This window comes from Schistocerca americana, chromosome X (assembly GCF_021461395.2).
Source record: "Schistocerca americana isolate TAMUIC-IGC-003095 chromosome X, iqSchAmer2.1, whole genome shotgun sequence".
Taxonomy (NCBI): domain Eukaryota; kingdom Metazoa; phylum Arthropoda; class Insecta; order Orthoptera; family Acrididae; genus Schistocerca; species Schistocerca americana.
Genome location: NC_060130.1, coordinates 806,385,582 through 806,408,579, shown reverse-complemented (window position 1 = coordinate 806,408,579; position 22,998 = coordinate 806,385,582). Strand labels below are relative to the sequence as shown.

General features: G+C 37.8%; 1 protein-coding gene across 1 annotated transcript in view; it reads right to left on the bottom strand.

Annotated features, from left to right (window-relative positions):
* Nucleotides 1-15,319: 15,319 nt before the first annotated feature.
* Nucleotides 15,320-22,998, bottom strand: part of LOC124556493 (rab GTPase-activating protein 1-like) — a 159,921-nt gene continuing 152,242 nt past the window's right edge. The window contains exons 15-17 of the mRNA XM_047130450.1: nt 21,839-21,898; nt 21,323-21,514; nt 15,320-16,222 (exon numbers count right to left, since the gene is read on the bottom strand). Of these exons, the coding sequence (XP_046986406.1) occupies nt 15,962-16,222; nt 21,323-21,514; nt 21,839-21,898 (513 nt within the window). The 3' untranslated portion in view covers nt 15,320-15,961. The remainder of the gene's footprint in view (nt 16,223-21,322; nt 21,515-21,838; nt 21,899-22,998) is intronic.

The window sequence follows — 22,998 nt, the reverse complement described above, 5'->3', positions numbered from 1 at the left end:
CACTGGAGAGCACATTACGACTTGTGTGGTAGTGACCACTTCCCCATCTTCCTGTCACTCCCCGGCGTCAAGCCCACGGACACCTGTCCAGATGGGCTTTAAACAAGGTGTACAGGGAGTCTTTCAACCTCTGCTTTCACTGTTGAATCTCCCCCACACAGGAACATCAATGTGATGGTTGAGCAGGTGTCTACAACAACTGTTTCTGTGGCAGAAAACATGATCCCTCGCTCTTTAGGGTGCCCCAGTGAAAGGCAGTCTCTTGGTGGTCGCTGGAAGTCGCTGAAGCAATTAAGGAGTGTCAGCAAGCTCTACAGAGGCACCCTCCCTGGAGCACCTCATAGCCTTGAAACGGCCCCGTGCCTGCATTCGCCAACTTGTCAAACAATAGGAAGCAGGAGTTTTGGGAGAGATACATCTCGACCATTGTGTGCCGTATGACACCATCCCAAGTCTGGGCAAGGATCAAATGTGTTTTTGGGTATCAGACCCCAACAGATGTCCCTGGTACTGACGCAATAGCAATTGCCGAGCACTTTGCTGAGCACTATGCTTGAGCCTCCACCTCAGAGAATTCCCCCAGCCTTTCGCACTTTCCAACGGCGTCTGGAATGGAAAGTCCTCTCGTTCACTACAAACCACAGTGAATCCTATAACGTCACATTTACAGAGTGAGAGCTCCTCAGTGTCCTTGCACATTGCCCTGACACAGCTCCTGGGCCACTGGGCCAGATCGGATCCACAGGCAGATGATTAAACATCTCTCACCTGACTACAAGCGACATCTTCTTGTCATCTTCAACCAGATCTGGTGCGATGGCATCTTCCCATCGCAATGGCGGAAGAGCACCATTATTCCGGTGCTCAAACCCTGTAAAAAACCGCTTGATGTGGATAGCTATTGGCTCATCAGGCTCACCAATGTTTTTTGTAAGCTGCTGGAATGTATGGTGTGTCAGCAGTTGGGTTGGGTTGGGTAGAGTCCTGGAGTCACGTGGCCTACTGGCTCCATGTCAGGTCGGCTTCCGCCAGCGTCGCCCTACCACTGATAGTCTTGTGTCCCTCGAGTCTGCCATCCGAACAGCCTTTTCCAGATGCCAACATCTGGTTGCCGCCTTTTTTACTTTACGAAAAGCATACGACATGACCTGTCGACATCATATCTTTGCCACATTATATGAGTAGGGTCTCCAAGGTCCACTCCCGATTTTTATCCAAAATTTCCTGTCATTTCATACTTTCCGTGTCCAAGTTGGTGCCCCCCACAGTTCCCCCCATATCCAGGAGAATGGGCTCCTGCAGGGCTCTGTATTGAGTGTCTCTCTCTATTTTTAGTGGCCATTAATGGTTTAGCAGCAGCTGTAGGGCTGTCTGTCTCACCTTCTCTGTTTGCAGACGACTTCTGCATTTCATACTGCTCCACCAGTACTGGTGTTGCTGAGCAGCGCTAACAGAGAGCCATCCACAAAGTGCAGTCATGGGCTCTAGCCTACGGTTTCCAGTTTTCGGCCAAAAAGTTGTGTGTTATGCACTTCTGTCGGCGTCGTACCGTTCATCCAGAACCAGAACTTTACCTTAATGATGATCCACTCACTGTAGTGGAGATTTTCAACCCGATTGACTTGGCTATCTCACCTTGGTCGGTTTAAGCAGAAGTGCTGGCAGCACCTCAATGCCCTCCACTGCCTCAGCAACACCAATGGGTGCAAATCGCTCTATGCTGCTGCAGCTCTACATAGCCCTTGTTCAATCCTGCCTTGACTATGGGAGTCCAGTTTATGGTTCGGCAGCGCCCTCAGCATTGCATTTACTCAATTCAGTGCACCACTGTGGTGTTCGCCGAGCAACAGGAGCTTCTGGGACGAGTTTGGTGACCAGCATCCTTGTGGAGGTCGGAGTCTCTCCATTGCAGGTTGGGCGTGCACAAACACTGGCCAGTTACACTGCACACGTTTGTTTGTAGTTCTGTGCATCCGAATCACTGTCCCCTTTTCCCACCCACGGCTGTTCATCTCCCCCATTGGCGGCCCAGGTCAGGGCTTCCAATTGCAGTTCGTGTCCGATCCCTTCTTTCTGAAATGGAGTTCTTGCCTTTATCACCTATACTTGAGGTCCATTCACGTACACCTCCATGGTGTACAACTAAGCCACGGCTTTGCCTGGACCTTTCACATGGCCGTAAGGACTCAGTTAACCCTGCGGCTCTCCACTGCCACTTCCTCTCGATTCTTGCCAAGTAATGAAGCCACGAAGTAGTTTACACCGGCGGCTCGGTGGCTGATGGGCACGTCGGCATTGCGTATGTCCATGGAGGACATATTGAACAGAATTCCTTGTCCGATGGCTGCAGTGTTTTCACTGCAGAGCTGGTGGCTATATCTTGTGCTCTTGAGCACATCGTTTCATGCCCTGGGGAGGCGTTTCTTCTGTGTACTGACTCCTTGAGCAGCCTACAAGCTGTTGACTAGTGCTACCTTCATCATCCATCCTTTGGTAGCGACCATCCAGGAGTCCATCTATGCCCTAGAACAGTCTGGTCATTCAGTGGTGTTTGTCTGGACCTCAGGTCATGTCCGAATCCCAGTCAACAGTCCCTTAGCCAAGCAGGCTAAGCAGAAACCACTTATGGAGATCGGCTTCTCTGCAACTGACTTGCATTCAGTACTATGCCTCAAGGTTTTACGCCTTTGGAAGACGAAATGCCATAACCTCTTCACGCCCAACAAACTGCGTGCAATTAAGGAGACTACAAATGTGTGGCAGTCCTCAATGCAGGCCTCTCACAGGGACTCTGTAGTTCTCTGCCGGCTCTGCATTGGCAACACTTGGGTGGCACATGGCTACCACCTGCGCTGTAATGACCCACCTCAGTGTCAGTGTGGTGCCCGGCTGAAAGTGGCCTGTATCTTGGTGAGCTGTCCTTCTTTGGCTGCCCTGTGACAGACTCTCCAGTTACCAGACTCGTTGCCATTAATACTAGCTGAAAACTCCTCATCGGCTAACTTGGTAGTACCTTTTATAGGTGTCGGTGGGTTTTATCATTCTATATAAGTTTTAGTGCATGCCCTTTGTGTTCTCCACTCTAATGCTTTTTTGGTGGATATTTTAATGTGTCACAGAGTGGCTGGCTTTTCCTTTTTATTCTCATGGTCGGCCAGTCACGGTCATCTACTCTCTTGTTTTTACCCCTTCTACCAGTTTCTTACTTCTCTCTGTGGTTTTCTTTTCCTGTTTTGTCCATAGTAGTGTTGGTTGTCCTTCTGTCATTCTTCCTTTCTCCTGTTATTGTGCTGTATGTTCCTTACTTTTCTTCTTTCTCTTTTGTAATTATTTTACCGGGAACAACTGACCAATGACCTTGGCACCCTTTTAAACCAACCAACCAAATGTGGTATACGAGTTCCATGATTTTCCATTTGAATGAGAATCCTGCCCATGGAATTTTGAATACATGATGTTGTAGCTAGTTAGGTTCATGTTCCATGGATCACTTATATTCAGGGTGTATACGCGGACAAGGAAAAAAAATTCCCGGATGTTTCCCGGGTCTCCCAGTCAAAAATACATTTTCTCCCGGGTGAAAATACACTTTTTCTGTGTTAAGTGACAGTATACTTTCTGTCGTAACTGTAAAACATGTCAGTCCTTTAAATGGATGTGGTTTTATACAGCAGTGTAGAATTTCTCGGCACTCTAGAGAACGAAACTCAGGGGGAAAAAACACGTTTTGGAAAGATCTTTGATGTGCAGCAACATGTACGCTGCATATTTTCGTATTACAAAAGTATAAATTCGAATTACACCAACAGAAAAAGTTAATGGTTCAAGTTAATATACATAGCGTCGCTACCAGAAAATCAAAGTTTCGCATATTATATTTGTCTCGAAGATTAATAAGCTACAAGAGAAGCTAAGCTTTCACATATAATGTTGATCTGTTTAGTACATGTTACACTTTAAGATACATCACACAAATATGCATATAAAATTTGTAATACCGATATAAATCTCTTATTTTATGGGCTCTAAATTCTTCTAAGTGGCTCGTAATTAAAGAGTTGATTTTTAAACGAGAGCAAACGCTCTGTGATTTAAGACATTCTTGCACATAGTTCATCTTGCATAAAAGGAAATTTACTTTGAAAATAACTCTTTTCGAACCACAATTCGCAATATTTTCCTGCGACCTGTTAGAAATAGATTCATTTCAGCAGTTGCCAGAGAGCGCCAGATAAGAGGCGTCACCGCGCTTGCGCAACTACGGTGACGTAGGAAGCTCGTATGTTCGTACGTGTAAAACATTAAAGATTTTACTTACATTATGTCATAAAAGATATATCACGGCAGAGGATGCTCCAAGAGCGATGGAATTTCGTGAAACATACTAAAATGCGTAGTTCACCTTAAAGCGCACATTTGTATGCCTCGACCTGATATTAAGCTTTTCGGTGTGGTTTTCAGGACGAAAATTTTCTTGGAGTTCCAGTACTATATTATCTCATGTTTGGTTCTTTACTATGGCATAATGCCATACGTGCTAGAAGATGAAAACACACACTTGACATGCAGCAAACAGTTGAAACTAGCCAATAGTGTGGAATTAAACTTTTCGTTCAAATAAATTTACTGCCTGGGCAGGGAAACTTAATAAATGCAGAATTTCTCTAGCAAACCGACAAAAATAACTTTACTGCTCTGCAAGTCAATTAATGCTTGACTGTCAGAAAGGTGCAAATAAAATTAAATCTGAAACTAGTAACATACTTTAACCCTCTGTAATTATGAGAATGTATTTTTATTCACTTCATATTTCCCATTCACAGAAATCTGTCTTGTTTTCATTTGATGTGAGAGCAGTAAACGAAGAGGAAACAGAAAAATCACTAACACACGGGTCACGTGGAGACAAGGGCCCTGCCCCCACTATAACTCAGACTGCTCTGCGCATCAGAATATCGAAAAAATTTACAAAAAACAACTTTTCAAAAATAAGTTCATTTTGTAGCACACATCTTTCTGAAGAGTCTGAGACATAGAAAATATATCTTCGAGGAGATGCAAGACATGTTATTTGGTCTTAAGTGTGCTGAACTGCAGTGCCAAGCCTCTTCAAACAACAGTCTTATACCGCTCATCACTGTATTTTGCTCTGTGGAACTCAAACGTGTATATTTTGTAATGGATGCCATCAAACTGTTTCAGGACAGGACAGTCGACCGGTTTGACATCCTGCCCCTCTTAAACATGAAAGAATAAACAAAAAAAAATTGCAATTAAAACTGGATGGGTTTATTTGTAACCGGGAGAACAAGAACTCTTCAGAAAATCTTGACTCCTAATTGCCTATTAGCTAATAACTTGCTCTTCTGTGTGACATAAAATTAAATATAGGGTACCTAAAACCAGTAAAGACAAGATACAGGCAAGACAGTACACATTTCATCAATCTCTCTAATCTTGCTACAGCTTTACATGGCGTGCTTTCCTTCCTGCGAAAGAACTATTACCTCATCAAAGTTCGTCAAACGTTTTGCTACATGAAAAATGGAAATGTCTTCGTCTAATACTGAAAAAGCTGTTAATAAAAATAGCGCCCACGACTGGCATGGTTTCTCGATCCGATTACATCTATTTTGTCACTGTGTGCTGGACAAAACAAAATAGAATTTTCTAATATTGCAGCAATAATAGGCTAGCACACACCAAATAAGCGAGACTGTTTTGGCAATAATGACCATTTTTATAGTACGACAATATAATTCATGAAGTACAAATACGAAATACCTATTTGGCCTACTACAATAAAAAAGCTTTATGTTAGGAAATAGTTTCACATTTCATTCATACGCTTCAGTTTCTCATGCACGAGACTGAAAAGTAGTAGAACGAAATTTTCGTATAAATTTGGAATCGTCATATTCTCCCAGAATTTGTGAGATGTCCCCGTTTCTTCTCCTTTCTCGTTCTAACAAACAATCTTGTCATCACTAATTCTGTAACTATTCCTACCACTGTCAAAACTCATTCTCCGGTTAACTTTAACAACCCTGCCACAGTCACCGGTTTAGTTATCCAGCGATTATTCTCGGGTTGTTTGTGTTATCACATGTTCGTACAATCCATTTTCCGCGCTGCTCCCAGAATGGAACAGAACGGCTGCTAGCCGGGGACTACAACTGGCCCTGTTTAAGTGTAGCAATCTGGCCAAAAATTTTCTGTCAGAATTTCACTTTCCTGGATACACCGAGAAGATAATACATAATCTTTCTTACCTGTTATTCCTGTTGGTCTTTTATTTCCACTTTGGTAGTCTGAATCTATGGATTTTGCTAGTAATTGTAACAATGCTCAACATTTGCAAACCAAATCAACCACATAAACAAGCAGCAGTTGGCATTCACAGGTTTGGCTTTATTCCGCTCATCTCGTATAGCCCCGTCCCATTTTGTCTGCAGGAAAGTTCATTTCTAGATGCAACGAGGATTCCCCTGGCAGACACATCACATACACTATGCACTCATTCAAAAATCAACTTATAATTCATTCAGAAATCAACTTAAATTGTGTTCAAAAAACCAGCAGTGATGCGTTTAAAAAATCATATGAATAATCGACAGACTGACGTGCGTTGGATGCTAGGTGCTTTGTGAAACAATGTTTTTTTCCTCAAGAATATGAATTTTCCCCCTCCCCCCAAAATTGCTGCCCGGTTCAGATACCACGGTTTGATGCCCCCTCCCCCCCCCCCCCCCCCCCCACCCCACCCAACACTAGATCCAGGCCTGCTGCGCACGCTTGGAACTGGCAGTTTGGGCACGCAAGTAAAATTTTTCCGGGTACCCCATGTGGCTGGTTGCTGCTACTGCTGCTTGCACAGCGAGTAGCCACATTTCTGTAGCCAGAAGCAGGAGAAGGTATTACTCATACGCGACTCAACTGTGCATGTGCACGAGCCCGCTCTTAACTGCTAAAATGAATCTAATGTAAACAGTTGTGACGTCACCCTCATCGGAGGCAATTTGTTGTTATGAAGCATTGCATAGTCTTCCTAAAGCCTTTGACACATTTTGCTGTTGGCAGACGCTTCTATGTGCACTTTGTTATTTTATATGGCACATTTCCTTTGCAATTTAAGTTTTATTTTCATTTTTTTCTCTTGTTCATGTTTTAATGCTGCAGTATTATTCTGCAGTACCAGATATAGTAATATCCTTTGTTAGAGTATCGGTTCTTACCAGTCAAAATTACAAAAATTTAAATGAAAACTAAAACAACAAAAAATTCCCAGGTTCTTCCCGGTATTCTCCCAGATGAAAAAATTCCCGGGTTTTTCCCGGATCTCCCGGTTGTCCCAGGTCGTATACACCCTGTTCATTGATATTTGTAATAATGTGAACAAGTCACTATACATTTACATTACACACCCATATGTAAATATGGTAACATGATATTGCTTTTTTCAGTTTGTAATTCCTATCCGCAGTTCTATAGATTGCAAAAATAGAAGTTATTCTACTGGGTAGATGGAGTTGTCAAAGAGAAACTTTTTCAGTTTGTTTTTTAATTTAACATTGCTGTCTGTCTCACATTTTATATCATTGAATAAGTGACCAAAAGTTTTCGTGGTGCCACTGTGTACCCCTTTTTGCGTTAAAAAAAATTTTAATGTGGAGTAATGCATGCCATTTTTTTCTTCTGGTATTGTAATTATGTACATAAAGGTCTCTTTTGAGCTGCAGTGGATTGCTTACAACAAACTCCATGAGGGAATAAATGTACTGTGAGGCAGTAGCTAAAATGCTTAACTCCTTAAACAGATGTCTACAAGATGATTGTGAGATAGCATCACATTATTGAACAAAATTATATCATACGCAAAATATGTCACCTTACTGAATTGTCTCTTCCTAAGACTTGCAATGGTTCAAACTGCAAATGTGGCTGAACTAAATTGTTTTAGGGGTCCAAAATACTTTTTTTCCAGTTCAGATTCTCATCATCACAGACACCTAAAATTTATGACACTCTTAATTATTATTTCCTCATGTGTCACACTTATTAGTGTAGTACTTTTAGATGTGCAAAACTGAATATGTTCTCCTTTTTGAAATTGAGACACACCGTTGCAGAAAAGCACTGAGTAATACTTTTAACAACATTATTTCCCATTTCTTCTGTTTATGTATGTGACAACCACAAAAAGAATTAATTCTGTTTTTTGTATATTAAATGGAAAGTTGTTTAGACCAAAGATTGAGCCTTGTGGAGCTCCATAAGTGTTTTCTCCCCAGTCAGAAGAATCTCCCCTGCTTACATTACTTGAATTGTTCGTTAGTGCAATGTTCTGCATTCTTTTGGTTAGATGTGACATTATTCTTCGATTGAAATTACAATGACATTCAGACCATTAGCTGCTTACAGGTGTTTACAAGGCATATGCTCTATCTGACTGCATCATCGACGACACAGTGGATAGTGCGACTGCAGGGAATTATCTCTGGCACACTCCCCATGAGACCCATATTTCCAACTTACTGTCTACGCACAACATTTGTAGTGCCCTTGCTCACTATACTAATTACTCACGGCAGTCAGTCTACTGATTCCTGTAAGTTTTTGAGCAATGTGAATGTATCCACACTGAAGAAGATCACTGGCCGGTAAGCTTTATCTATATGAAGATGTTATCTGTTCTTTCAGATATGTCGGACTGTCGCTGAGTGCTGTACCGTGGTAGACATAAAATTCATAGATCTATTTAGACATTTGTGTGTGACACCAGAGAATACACCCATGTTTCACTGGCTTCATTGGATTGCAATTCTTTAGGGAAAACCATCCAGTGAATGTAACATTACTCTCATTGATACTTGAAATCAGATCTGAAAGCCCCACGTAGTGGAAATTTTTGTTCAAAGCCATAATTAGGGGACATAGTTTATAGCATTTTTATTGTTTGTTTGCACCTCTTTCTTGCCATTGCTTCAGTCATGAGTGGATTATTCAGATCACTGTCACAGCACTAATAATGATAACTGAAGAAAGATTAGGGAGAAAGAATCCTGTTAAGCTCTTCTTTTGCTATGAGCTATATCCTTTTTCCACTTCTGCATTATGTGCACACTTCTCTTAAAAACAATATTTTTGATGACACTAACAGATAACCCAGTCAAAAAGATATCTATTACACTATGCTATTAGGTAATGTGTTGCTCACTCACTTGTTTTTCCAATGTATTTTTCTCGAGCAGCTTGTTTTGTGTTTTTTCCCACTGTTGTACTATCAGACCAGTTGAGAAATTACTGTTTCATAAATTGGGTTTCGTCTCCTTGAGAATAAATGGAAGTATTCTGTTGTTGACTGCTAGATGGCTTAGTGTCAATTTTTGTTTGGCCTGTAAATTGGAGATTTAAAATTCTACAAGAACCTATTCTCCATGAGAATCACTCCTTTATTCAATTGATGCATCAACGTCAAACAGCAAATTGTCCCTGAACACCTCAAATACCTCATTATCTTTCCAGTTTCTTAGCACTGCCTGTTGTACAAAAACACAAAGGGCTTAAATGACAGAGAATGTATGTAGCAGGTGTCTCAAGTCCGACTAGATTATATATGTTTACGTCGATCTATATCACATCCAAAGAGGAAAAAAACAAGAAATGTTAAAAGAAACCTCATCCTCAGCCCCTGAACTTTTGCACATGTAGATTCCCAATCAACTACCAATCAAACATCTTATGTTATTTATAGAACTGTCTGGCTATTTGTGGTAATTCCAGTTCATATATGAAACCAAAATAATGGGAAAGAGAGGAAGTGAAGTTGATATGGCTACAGTATGTGTAGTCCTCAAATGAGCCATTTCAGAATACATAATGTTTATTTACCACAGAAATCTGCATGTGGTTCATTTCATTTACAAGTACATTGTAAAAAAATGCTTTTGGTAATGTAAATACAGAATATTCTTTGCAGTAATTGTAGTTGCTAACATTTATGTTTCTGAAATTTCGGATAGTTACTTAATTCACAGACTAGTATCAAAACATGAGTATTTAACAATAATAAATGCAACACATAAGAAAACACAAACTATATTTTTATGCTATATGAATTACTTGTTTTCCAGCAGAGTGGTGACACTTTTCAGTAGTAAAAGAAGTTACAAATGTAAAAAAATTAATTCTATAACCATTCTTTTAGTTTTGTTCACAAGGAATATATTGCTCTGTATTAGTTAGAATTACATAACCATAAACACTGATCAATGTTAAGTACATCTGGTATTTACGTTTTATAAATACATTACTCATTGTCATGTTCAAAATGATAATGTTTCCAATAGAGGATAAAGCAATAATACTGTTAGAAATCTCATTATTTGTGGAAATGACAGCTTTTGTTTTATTGCATGTATACCAAAAAAGACAACGTCTAAACTCCTTTCAATTAAGATGAGCAACACTATAGATATTATGTACAAAAAAATCTTGATACTGAAGGTACAGCATAACATATACAATGAAATTTTCAAACTAGCTTCTAACAAAGAATGACCAGAAAAGTACACAATTTATGCAAGTTGACTTCCAGGCTTCCAAGACTTCGACTCTGTTTGTTAATTTACAGATGTAAATAACATACACCACTATAACAAAGGGGTGTATACTCATTTCAAGACAGAGTACTGGATATTATGAACAGATTATACTAACATTTCATAATTAACACATACAAACTTCTTGTATGCTGTGTTACAAATTGTATGTAAATAAACTACATTTTTCATTCTCAAAAATTTTATATCACATATTACTACAGCCACAAAAAAATTACCTGAAAAAGAAAAGGCAACATCAATAAAATAAATCCCTATTTAAAAAAGGCATCTTTAACAGTGTTTTACACCCAATCAAAAGTTTTCTTCATTCAGAGAAAAATAAACAAATTTGTGTCCATTACATATAAGCTTTATATTGTTTATCACAGTTGCAGCTTTGGAAATAAAAAAAAAATTCAGATCTAAAATTACAGTTAACACAAATTTTATTCTGAAAAGTAAGTACAAGGGAAAGATACATTCTTCTGGACCACTATCTGCACATGAGAAGTTCATAATTTAGGCCCCGACATGCAATTAAATTGCAAATGACAACAGTTGGATCTACAAAACAAAACTGAATGTCTAATGAGAAATGAATTTCAATTACGGACAGGAATGTCATGACACTTAGTCAGTGGAATGGTTGGTACAACTTACAATAAAGTTGTGCAAAAAGCTGATAATGTGAAATGGCTGATACTGGAAGAACAAACTGTTCCTTCTCCAACTACAGCATTAGCTTCCTTGTACCCTTTCAGTTTTTCCAATACCTATAACTTTTTGTATAATTTCATGTCTTTTGTGTTGTATTACTCTTTGTTTTCCTTTTCATTTATCATGTTATGTTTTGGTTTGATAAGGACTATTGACCCATATTCAAAACTCTACATCTAACAAGGCCAGTGCATAATCCATATGTCACTTAATATCCAGGCATTAGTTAGCTTTGTTTCTTAGGGCCCTCTAATATGCAACCTCCAACATTTCTAACATTCAATTTTTAGAATCCAGAATCTGCTCTTTTGTTCACAGTATTCATATCTCTACATAGCTGCACATAATCTGCAGAAGATTCAAGATTTTACTTAGATAATCCAAACACTGTAATTCACTAATAATAACATACACACTACTCTTACTCTAGAAATTAAGATAACTATAAGCTGCCTAAAGTCTTTGAAGTACTTCTTCAATTCATTCACAATAACACAGTGTAAATAAAATGTTATAGTGTCAGCCATTTGTTGTTACACTTACATCCGAAAACAAATGCCTGACTGATATTTGTTTAAGTCAGCAGTTTTGCATAGCTCAAAGTTATTAAAACTACAAATGAACATATGAATATATAATTGGGAACAATACAATAACTCATAAATACTCCCAGAAATAAATCAGCAGATAAACACATACAGCCCATGGCAACTGCTCATGCTGCAACTATAAACAGTAGCACCAGCACAGGATAATTTTCAAGTAATCATAAATGCAATATGTGAATATGACTATTGTCAAAAGAATAAAATGCTTTGTTCGAATATAATTCAAAATCTAGAGAGCACAAGATAGAACAAAATCAAATTAATCTTTCTCTACTCTAAACAGGTTTTGTATAAATAGGAGTGCCCTAAGGCACAGATGGCAGTTATTAAGAAACATGAACCAATGCAGTATTACAGAGACTGACAAACAAACAATGCTAAATAAAATACACAAATAGCAAATCTCATTATCAGTCAATTCACTCTCTGACCAAAATAATTTTGATTTTCATGTGAAATGTTTCAAATGTCTTTACAGTATGAAACACATGTAGTCGGACCTCCCCCCCCCTCCCCTCCCCCCCCCTCCCCTCCCCCCCCCCCCTCTCTCTCTCTCTCTCTCTCTCTCTCTCTCTCTCTCTCTCTCTCTCTCTCTCTCTCTCTCTCTCTCTCTCCCCCCCCCCCCTCCAATCTCTGTTTCTTCTTCCAATAATTCATTTCTTCCTCTTTCTGTTCGATGTCTAAGCACATGACCAACATGAAGGTATGGTTAAAAGCGCATTTCACTTTTCCATTTTCTTTCTCCTGCTCATAGAAACCAAAGTGTAATTTCATAGTATTGTTTTGACTGAAGTTACTAATAGAAATGTAACTTAATCTAAAGTTTACAAAAGAAGAATTCTCTATAGCATATTGCTTCATCCATATTCTGTGTAGGTATTACATAAAAGTAAACATAACACCATGTACATATAAAGAACACTACAATTACTTAGCAATAACAGCATTATCCAGAACCACTGGAATAGCTTACACTGTCACAGCCTACATCTTATTATGAATGGCAGTTAGCATATAATATTAAGCTATGCTAGACAGGTAAATAACACACATCTGCACTCATACCTGCTTGGCTAAGGAGTATTCTTGTCCCTTACTGTATTGTAAATTAATCAAGAGAGACAACAAGCACTGCAATAACAAATGATAAATACTATACAATGCAGACATTAGCAATGGGAAGGCACTTAGATATCTAGATCAGCAACTAAGCTTTTGAACTGGCATTATTCTTCAGAGAGCAAAGATGTGCACCTACACGCATGTGCTTTGCACGACAGACTGCACACACGCTCCCCCCCCCCCCCCCCCCTCGCCCTCCATACACACATACCTTCTGATGAACATAATTCAGTTACACAAGTGAGCATTTTTCTGTTCTTGTTTACATATCGATCCACCCTTCCACAGTAGTGGTCATCTTCACTGATTCCACTGCTGTATTAACAGAGGCAAGATTTACATGTATACTGAACACAGACATCAAGACGGATTTTTTTTTTACAACGATCTTGTTAATATGGTAAATCATTACCCAAAAAGAAACTATGTATAAGATCATTAAACATTCTGTCATTGTTTACACAGTTTAAACTTAACAAGCAATAGATCTGCAACAACTTCATTCTGTTTATTATTTCATTATTTTTATTATTACTATTTCTATTATTTTAAGTAAACAGCAAGTACAAATAGAGCTGAATTTTATTGTCCTCTCTCAAAATCAAACATTGGCTCTCCATCATTCAAATTAAATACTAAATAAATAATAGTTACATGCTCATCAATTTTCTTTTTGAATGCAGAAATACCACAGTAAATGTTTTAACAGGTGTTTTTATTTGTTGTTTGAAATGATCAATGGTGCAACAATATACCTGACCTTCGATAAAGAAAATGACAAAGCTTAGATGAGAAATTATAGCCATATTTCAATCATCAGTTTGAGAATAAAAAGGCATTTGTATGAATGGAAAACAAATGCAAATAAAATGTTGACACTCTACAGCATAACAAGTCGATGTTCTAGCACACCTGCATCATTAACCGATGAGTAACTGTCATATGTTTTATTCAGTGGTTACACAAAACAGTTAACCAAAATTCAATGAGGAGTGCCATTCAAAATGAAACACTGAAGCTCAATTTCATGTGAATGCAATATTGGTATTACATCTCTTCTAATTGGTTTAAAAATCAACATCATATGATAAAGAAGTCAGAGACTATGGTGTGAATAAAATCATTACAATTTAGTTAACAGAAGAAAATGATGGCAGTAAGAAAATTTATAAATCTAAATTGAAAGTGACTGTATGGAAGTGTCACAGATTGAATACACATGTGCCTACTTAAGTATCTAATGTGAATAATGGCAGGAAAAACAGTTTTTGTCACTATTTTTCTTTATCAATGTTGGCAGCTCTTCTTTTCTGCTAAACTTCTTGTATGCCTTCATTTGGGTTTAGGTGAAGTCATTTCATTATTGTTACTTTCAGTGATCCAACATCGTGTAATCATTATCACTATTACTTTGCTTTGCTATTAAAATTGTCTACAGTTATTTTATGTTTTCTTCATGTTTATTTCTTATTCCCTGAGAGCTCTTACAAGACCTTACACATTTCCACTATTTTGCAAACAGTCAGTACCCCTGGGATCTTTTGTTTCAATCAAAGAATCTTTAACATCACAGTTTCCTGATCTTGCTTTCATTTGCTCTCTTGCATATTGGGAGACTCCATCAAATTTAGTTTTTGGGTGCCGCCTTCTTCTCTCCTCTCCACCAATCGTAATTGTAACTTTTCCACTTGATTTTCTTCACTCCACCTCTCCTGCTGTGTAGAGCAGCATACTGATTTTAGAATACCATTAGCACAAACATTATAACAATGATGAAAGCACAGTACAAGATCTGTACACAAGCATTACTGCTGCTCTAACATCACTTTGGTGGGAATTTTGCAGGTAACATAATTGGAATATTTTATATTAGAAAATTGCAACTGCACTGGAATGTTTAATGGCAGTGGGTCTGGAAGTAAGCCCATTGCTGACAATAAAAGTATACATCTAACCAGTATACTGCCATCCACTCACAACAAAACTACCGTGTTACACAAATGTCATCACAATGCTGAAAAATGGTTGCTTCTGATTGTAGTACAGTACATAACCACATTTATTCATTTTTGTCAGGTGTTTCATACTGCAGTACCATTAAATTACTGTAATGAAAAGGTCATGGAATGTAATACTAATTGGTAGATGTTAACAAGTGAGGAATAGTCAACAAACTGTGCAAAAGAAAATACAATAAATTTCTTGCTAATGAATTTGTGGTTCACAAATTGCAACTTAGCATGGAAAATATTATATCTTTGTACTATAGAAATAGAATGACTTAACAGATAACATAATCCCCTTTTTAAAAGAAAATCATTTAATTGGTATATAGACAAAATAGAAAACTGTACTTTACAAGTATTTTCAGATCACAGTAATTTAGAATGGCTTCTCTGGGACAGGGAACAAAAAAAGGAATAAATCTTTCTATGTTAGAATACTCATTCACTATGTTACAAAAATATACATTCATAGCATCATACATAGCACTCTATATTAAGTGTGGTCTCTTCAAACTGGCATAAGAGACAATGACTAGCAAATGAATCCACAATAGCTCATCCATTTCCTGTATAGCAATGCAGTAACATATAATATCTACTTTTCATTTAATCAGCTGTTTGCATTTCTCAGTCACTCTAAATAATACATTCACAGGAATGAAACTGAAACACCTGAGTAATGAAAGGCCTGCTGGAAGAGATTCATTTTTACATAATATACAACATTCATTCAATTTTCCCTAACTCATTCACATTTGAGTATTTCTCTACACAAACTACAGTCATAACACCAAATACATGCACATGTAACTGAAAAAATGACCATAAATGTTACCTGTGGGACAACAGACACAGATGAAACACAAGCTCATTGTGAAAATCATAATCACAAATGTGTTCCTTTTTAACAACTTGCATCAAACAGGCTATCACGGCTGTAAGAATCTCTTGGGAATGGAGGTGCTGAATCACGTCTTTTGGGACTTGTTCCTGATACTTCACTTTTACTGTTTCCCTCTTTAGGATATATCTTAATGTTTACATCTTTAAGATCCTTTTTTGCCACTTCCTTTATTGAGCTTAATGTCTTTTGGAACCATGGTGGCCATGTTGTTTTATTCATTTGTGCTTCTGTAATAGCTGTATGTAATTTGTGTAGAAGGTCCTGAAAGAAATTACATTAATATTAAGAAATAAAAATCTATGCTATAGTATGTAAAATGTACTTTTAATTTTTCCTTTCTTGCTCTACACTAACACTTTCCTTCTATTTAAGAGAGCACAAACAACAATCACATTTCTCAATTCTATTCATTAGCCTGAAAATATTGTACATTTGTATGACTTTTTAATTTATAAATGGAATGAGAAGGTGCTAAACTATAAATGAAATTAGTATTAATATTAAAATATTTCTGTCATGTAAGTAAAAACACACACACACACGTACAAACTACCACAACTGACTCATCTTTCATTTCTTAAGAAGGAACATATAAGATACACATGCTAGGATCAGTATTGGTACTTTAAATGTTGCTATCAGCTAAGCTGGAAATTTTAGCCCCTGAAGCTAAATACTGGCCAGTCGTTCTATCTTCTTGTAATTTTAACAGTTTAATTTGCCATTTGATAATATTACAAGCAAAGTATTTGAAATAAGTCTTTCCTACCCATGTAGCTGTTTCAGACAAATGTACATGTGATGCACAATTTTTTGAAGATTTTTTTTTTAGAAAGTTACATTTCTACAAAGTAGGCATTAAAGATGATGATAATATTTATCTACCAGTTTAGCTGAGTGTGAAACTTGAAACTTCCTGGCAGTGCTGAGTGTGTCAGTAAAATTAAAATTCTGAGTAAATCACAAATTGAATTCCAGAAGGACCACTCCATATGACATGTTGTCGTTCACCAACTGCATTATAAAATATTTAAATGACAAAATAGAAGTCCCTGCAACCTCTATAGAGTATTTTAAGTGTAAATGGCAACAGGATTTTGATGGTGCTAGTGTATCTCATGTTGAAATAAACAGCTCCTTCTGTTTGCATCAGTTACCACAGAACAAATCACTACCACATTCCAAAACAATTGCTATCAGGTGTACTGCTGTTCTTGTCATATGTAACTCCTTTAAATCTATTTCATATTGTTAAGAGAAGGAATAAACTATAAACATGTCTACTGAAGAAAGAGATGACAAAATTTCTACAAAACTTGCTGGAGGTGCTTTGCAGAAACTTGAGTATTATGTAGTATTTGCACCAAACTGAATGAGTTGTGGTGAAACTTAGTCTACAACAAGAGAACATACGGTGAGTGAAACATTTAAAATGAAATGTTAAACATTTTTCAGTGTGCATACTGATACTTGATATGGAAACTACATAAACTGCTCTGAAAAATTTTGCACCACCTTCATGACTCGCATAATGTGTGGCATTTTTGTCAAAAACCTCCCCTTCAATATTGTTTAGTTCATAGAAAACCACTATACAGAGGCACCTTTGTAACTGATGTAAAAGTAACCTTGCATTCTCAGTGCATTTCTGTAGAGCACACTGTGGGCCCCATCTTGAACAGGACAATGCACCTCATTACAGCGTTCAGTCTTGTCAACATCCCTTCAAGGGCCATGTACGTTGTCACTATATGGCAAGATACAGAAAGTTGCCTGCCAAATTGGTCTACAGCACAGAAATGTCATTTAAACATTCAACTGCTAATGAACATTCAAAATTTGCCTCATAATGACTGTGAGTGGTCAACAACAACAGCTGAAGGTAGCTACCTGCAAACTGTGTGTTGTACGTTACCTAAGGAAAAGGCTAGAAAAATTGTGTACTGCACTTTGGAGAAAGATGGGCGCGCTATGTCGAACCAGACAGTACATAACCATCTCCAGATGATGAAATTTATCTCTCAGCAACTTTACAAACTACAAACCAACTCCCAGTACTGCAATGTGTGAAGAAGGTGGGCAAGAAAATGACCAGAATGGAACCTGAGTCAGTGGCATCCAGTTCTCTTCACTTAAGAGTGCAGGATTCCTCTGATGCTTGGTCATCTTACAAGACTGTGGAGATGGCAAGGAACCAATGAACAACTCGTGTCCCACACATTAGGTCCCACAGCAGAGTAGGTAGGTAAGTCAGTAATGTTTTGGTCTGCTACAATATACAATCATTAGAATGGTACTGAATGTCAACTGGCAGCATATTTTGAATTAATGGAAGTGCAAAGGGATGCACTTTCAAACAATCTGCCTTTATTACAGTTAGCAAAATAAATTGACAGCATACATGTTAATAAGAAATGCCAGGAACAGAAAGTAATGCCAGTTTATGTTCATGCCAACATAACAGCTCACTTGCTTCTACAGTATTAACCAAGTATTCAACATGTATTGTATTCGTGGACACATGGTTTATACCACTCTGAGCTATGAAGTCTGCCAACAATGACTAGTTGCAACAAAATGAAGTTTTATTTAACAGCAGTTTTTGGCAGTATGTACACAAAATGTCTTACTGAAGCTGTGAGGCACAAATTAATAAATATTTATGCTGGTTTTCCCTCCCTCTTCTCCTTCTTCCCCATAAAACATTCTCTGTCACTCTTTGCTACCACTGAATCTTAGCACACATACATTCACAATTATGTATGCAGGAGATTCAAAACTTTCTTTTTACAATTTAGTATAGATAATGATCTTCTAAAACTTCAGGAACTTAATATACTTATAACTGCTGACCTGTTCCAATAAATTTTTTGTTAATGTCATGTGAGATAATAGTCTGTGAAACTTTTGCATAAAGAATTTCTTGTGCAAAACCATATGCATTATTGACAATAAGTTTGTGTAATGTGCATAACAGGACTGCTGGCCAGTATAGGAAGCTACAAGAAAATTTTACTCCAAGATCTGTATTGTCTTCAAATGGATTAGTCTCCAAACAACAGGTCTCAACAGATTCAGGAATGATTTATCATGCTTCATGATAGGTGCGAATGGAAATTAATTACTGATAATTCTTTGGTGTAGCTTTTAATTCGACAGTGAATGGTTAAGAAGAGAAAAAAAGGAAGAGAACTAATTCAGTTTGCAGCAGAAAACCACAGATGTTCCCATAAATGTAGTAATTGCTGTCTGCCCACTGCAGTCACAGTTTTCAGCATCTTCTGTGACTCGTTAGGCAAATCTTAGGGATGATCCACCTTTCACTGTTAAAACTAAATTACTAATTTGTTTCCAATTACCTCAATGTCAAAAACATGAGGTCTGACCAAAATGAAATAATACTGTTTGCATTACTAATGAACTATGAGGGTTGCCCAGAAAGTAATGCACTTCATTTTTTGCTCAGCTGAAAACAATGCTACTAATGTAAGACATTGCATATGTATTATTTGAAGTCTCCTGAGTGAATGCGCCAAGTTTCCATCACTTCTGACAGACAGCATAGCTGCAGGAAAGTTTCAAAATGGTGTCTGGAAATGATGTATGTTACAAGCAAAGTGCTGTCATTGAATTTCTCACTGCAGAGAAAGAAACCATCAGGAATATTCACAAACACTTGGGCAAAGTCTATGGAGCATCTGCTGTTGACAGAAGTACTGTTAGTCACTGGCGTGGAGAGTGAGATCATCAGAAGGCGGTTCGGTGGAGCTCCACGATTTGCATCGGTCGGGGAGACCATCCACGGCTGTCACACCTGAAATGTTGCAGTGAGCTGATGTTTGGGCCATTAAAGGATGCCATTTGTGGAAGACATTTTGAGGATGATGAAGATGTGATTCACATTGTGAAGCAATGGCTTCACCACCAGGACAAGGACTGGTGCCGACAGGGTATACACGCCCTTGTTTCACACTGGAGGAAGGCCATAGAACGGGATGGAGATTACGTGGAAAAATAGGATGTGAAGGTAAAACACCATTCTTTTGTGTGTGTAATTCTCATTATATTCAATAAAGAATTGTTGAAGAAAAAAGTGTGGTGCACTACTTTCTGGGCAACCTTCATATTTATTACATGACAGCATGATGTTACCTTTGACTACAGTGTTTATTTTTTTTTACAGTTGTAATATTGGTTGCTCATTTGTCAAGTGCAGTATGTTGCCACATCACTGTGCAAATAATTTTTGTAAATACTACATTATAAGTAGAGAAGAGCCCAAAAAACTGAAATTGCAATTATGGATAAATAAAATAGTACAACAAAATGCAACAAGGTGTGATTTGAAAATTCAGCATCACTGTGTACCTGAAACCAGTTATTCACCAAGGATCATGGCATAATGGTGCCCAACTGAAATTGAGCAATCCAGACATTATTCACAACCAACCTTCACAGCTTCATATTCTGCCTGTAGCTCTCTCCTACTTTACAAACTGTGAGGGTAGATCTTGACTTGTGCTTGGATTGTAAGTGTACTGTCCATGACAGGCAAGGTTTTGGGTTCAACTCACAGTCTGTTACGGCATTCAAAAACAGTGCAGCTGTTTTTGAGCTATAACTTATGATGTGACCAGATTAATGAAAATTTATCAACTTAGTGGCACTGCATGAATAGTTTACTGTAGACCTGTTCTTGTGTTCCATTGGAAGACAAGATTGATGGAGCTCCTGCATGACCTCATGAGAAACAACAAGTAGAAATGTTATTAACAGTGGAATTGATGAATGAATACAGACAATTAGACTCAAACTAGTCCTACATTAAGTGTGACCACTTTTAACAAGAACATATATTATTAGTAAATAAATTTAAAGCCTCAGTCTCATTTATTTTAAGTCAGTCCTTGTTTCCCTTTTTGCAGCAAAGTGCAAGAGCTTGTAAGCACTAAACTTTTCATCCACTGCCATCAAATCAATTTCAGTTAAACTTGTCACAGCATATGCTTGCAAAAACATTGTGCACTTATATGACATGACAAATATTTCATTACCAATAAGACAAATCTTGTTTCTGTTTTGATTGACCTTGTTTGTCTCAACTCTTTCACTATTTTCACATCTTTGGTTAAAAGAAAATGGTCTGTTGGTCAATATCATGTGTTTAAAATGTTGTTACTTGAGTTCCATATCAACATCAATCCTATTTATTTTTCCACACAATTCAATCTGTAATTCAAAAATCTGAACATTTTATTTCTTTATTGTGTTCTAGAAGTACGTACTATTCTCAAAATTTGTTGAAAGTAACATACTATAACAACTCAAAAGTAGCTGTGTTTTTCATAATCTGTTACTTACCTGATTAAGACATTCTGCTTGTACTCGAGCAAGTTTTGTCTGTGCTAGTTCTAGCTCTAGCTCCCTAATCCTTTCCTGCGCCCTTTGAAGTTGGGGATCAATAGTAGCAGCTGGTGTTCCTGTGTTTGCTGTCACTTCTTCCTCAGTGCCACAGACCAGTTTCCGACACTGATTGCATAACTTAACTTGTGCCTAGAAGAGCATATTTACTATCACAGACATTACCAAAATTTGATCATACAATTTAAAAGAATAAATTTTGCAAAATATTCTTTTTAAATGGAAGCCTTAATAAAAATTATTTAGATTTTGACAAAATTGATGGTCTAAAAATGCATTTTCATCTATAATCAGTTTTTTAATATTTTACAATGTTATACATGTGAAAAATTTTCTTTTCAAAAAGATTTTTTGAAACTAAAATTTTTCTGAGTGTATAGTGATGGGATATTGCAAAGTAACCCATATTACTGAACAGCATTTTACAAATACATATTAATAACATTTCAGGCATACCCTTAGTTCCTGTAGTGCCAATTTAGCTGCAATCTTTTCTGCATCCAGTCTCTGGCAAATCTATAATACACCAAAGACATATATTAGGGATTCATTTAATATAAAGATATGAAATGAAATGCATCTACATGACTACTCTGCAATTCATACTCCAGTGCCCAGCAGAGGGTAAATATACACCCCCAAGAACATGGCAAATATAGTGTAATTTATTTATTTATTTAGCGTATGGCTCATAACATCACAGTAAAAATTACAGAAACAACACGATTAAAAAAAAAATCACATATGTATAAACAGAGCAATAAATAACAGTTTGTATATAAGGACACCACCAATTTTAAATTTACACTCACAGAAGAGCAATCACAAGCAGACGTCCAGCTTAGATAATAAATAGTCAATTGCCTCTTGGGTCGCCATTAGGAAATCCTGTGGGTCACCCTCGTATGCCCTTAGTGGGCATTCCTGCACGATGTGTTTGACCGTCTGTCTCTCAGCGCCACAGTCGCAAGCAGCCGAAGGAAGTTTACCCCATCTGTGTAAGGAGTCGGCGCATCTCCCACAGTTGGTTCTGATGGGATTAAGAGTTGACCAAACTTTGCGAGGGCAATCAAATCCTTTTGGTTTACTAAAGATGCATGGCATACTGTGGCAGTTTACTGCTGTTCTGCTCTCCCATTCCTCTTTCCATCAGTCATTTATTTTAAAGTTGGTTTGGTGCAGAGCCTGTGCGGTCTTTAGTGGAGGATGCCTAGACCGGAGTCGGTTTCCTTGGATGTCGTGAGTATCTTCATGGATTTGTAATTGAGGGTTGGTCATGATTTTTTGAAACTCTCTAACCAGAGGGTGTTCACGGCACAGGTTAGGAGGGGCTATGTTACTGAGAACGGGCAGCCACACTGTAGGAGTTGCCCTGATTGTGCCTGATATAATACGCATTGTTGCATTAAGTTGGCTATCTACCATGTGTGTGTGTTTGCTGTTGAGCCACACTGGGGTACAGTATTCTGCCACTAGATACACCAAGCCAAGTGCGGATGTTCTTAAGACAGATGCTGTGGAGCCCCAAGTGGTGCCACAGAGCTTCCGCAATATGTTGTTCGGTGTTTTAAGTTTCGCTGCAGTTTTCGTCAGGTGTTCTTTGAATGTTAGTGTCC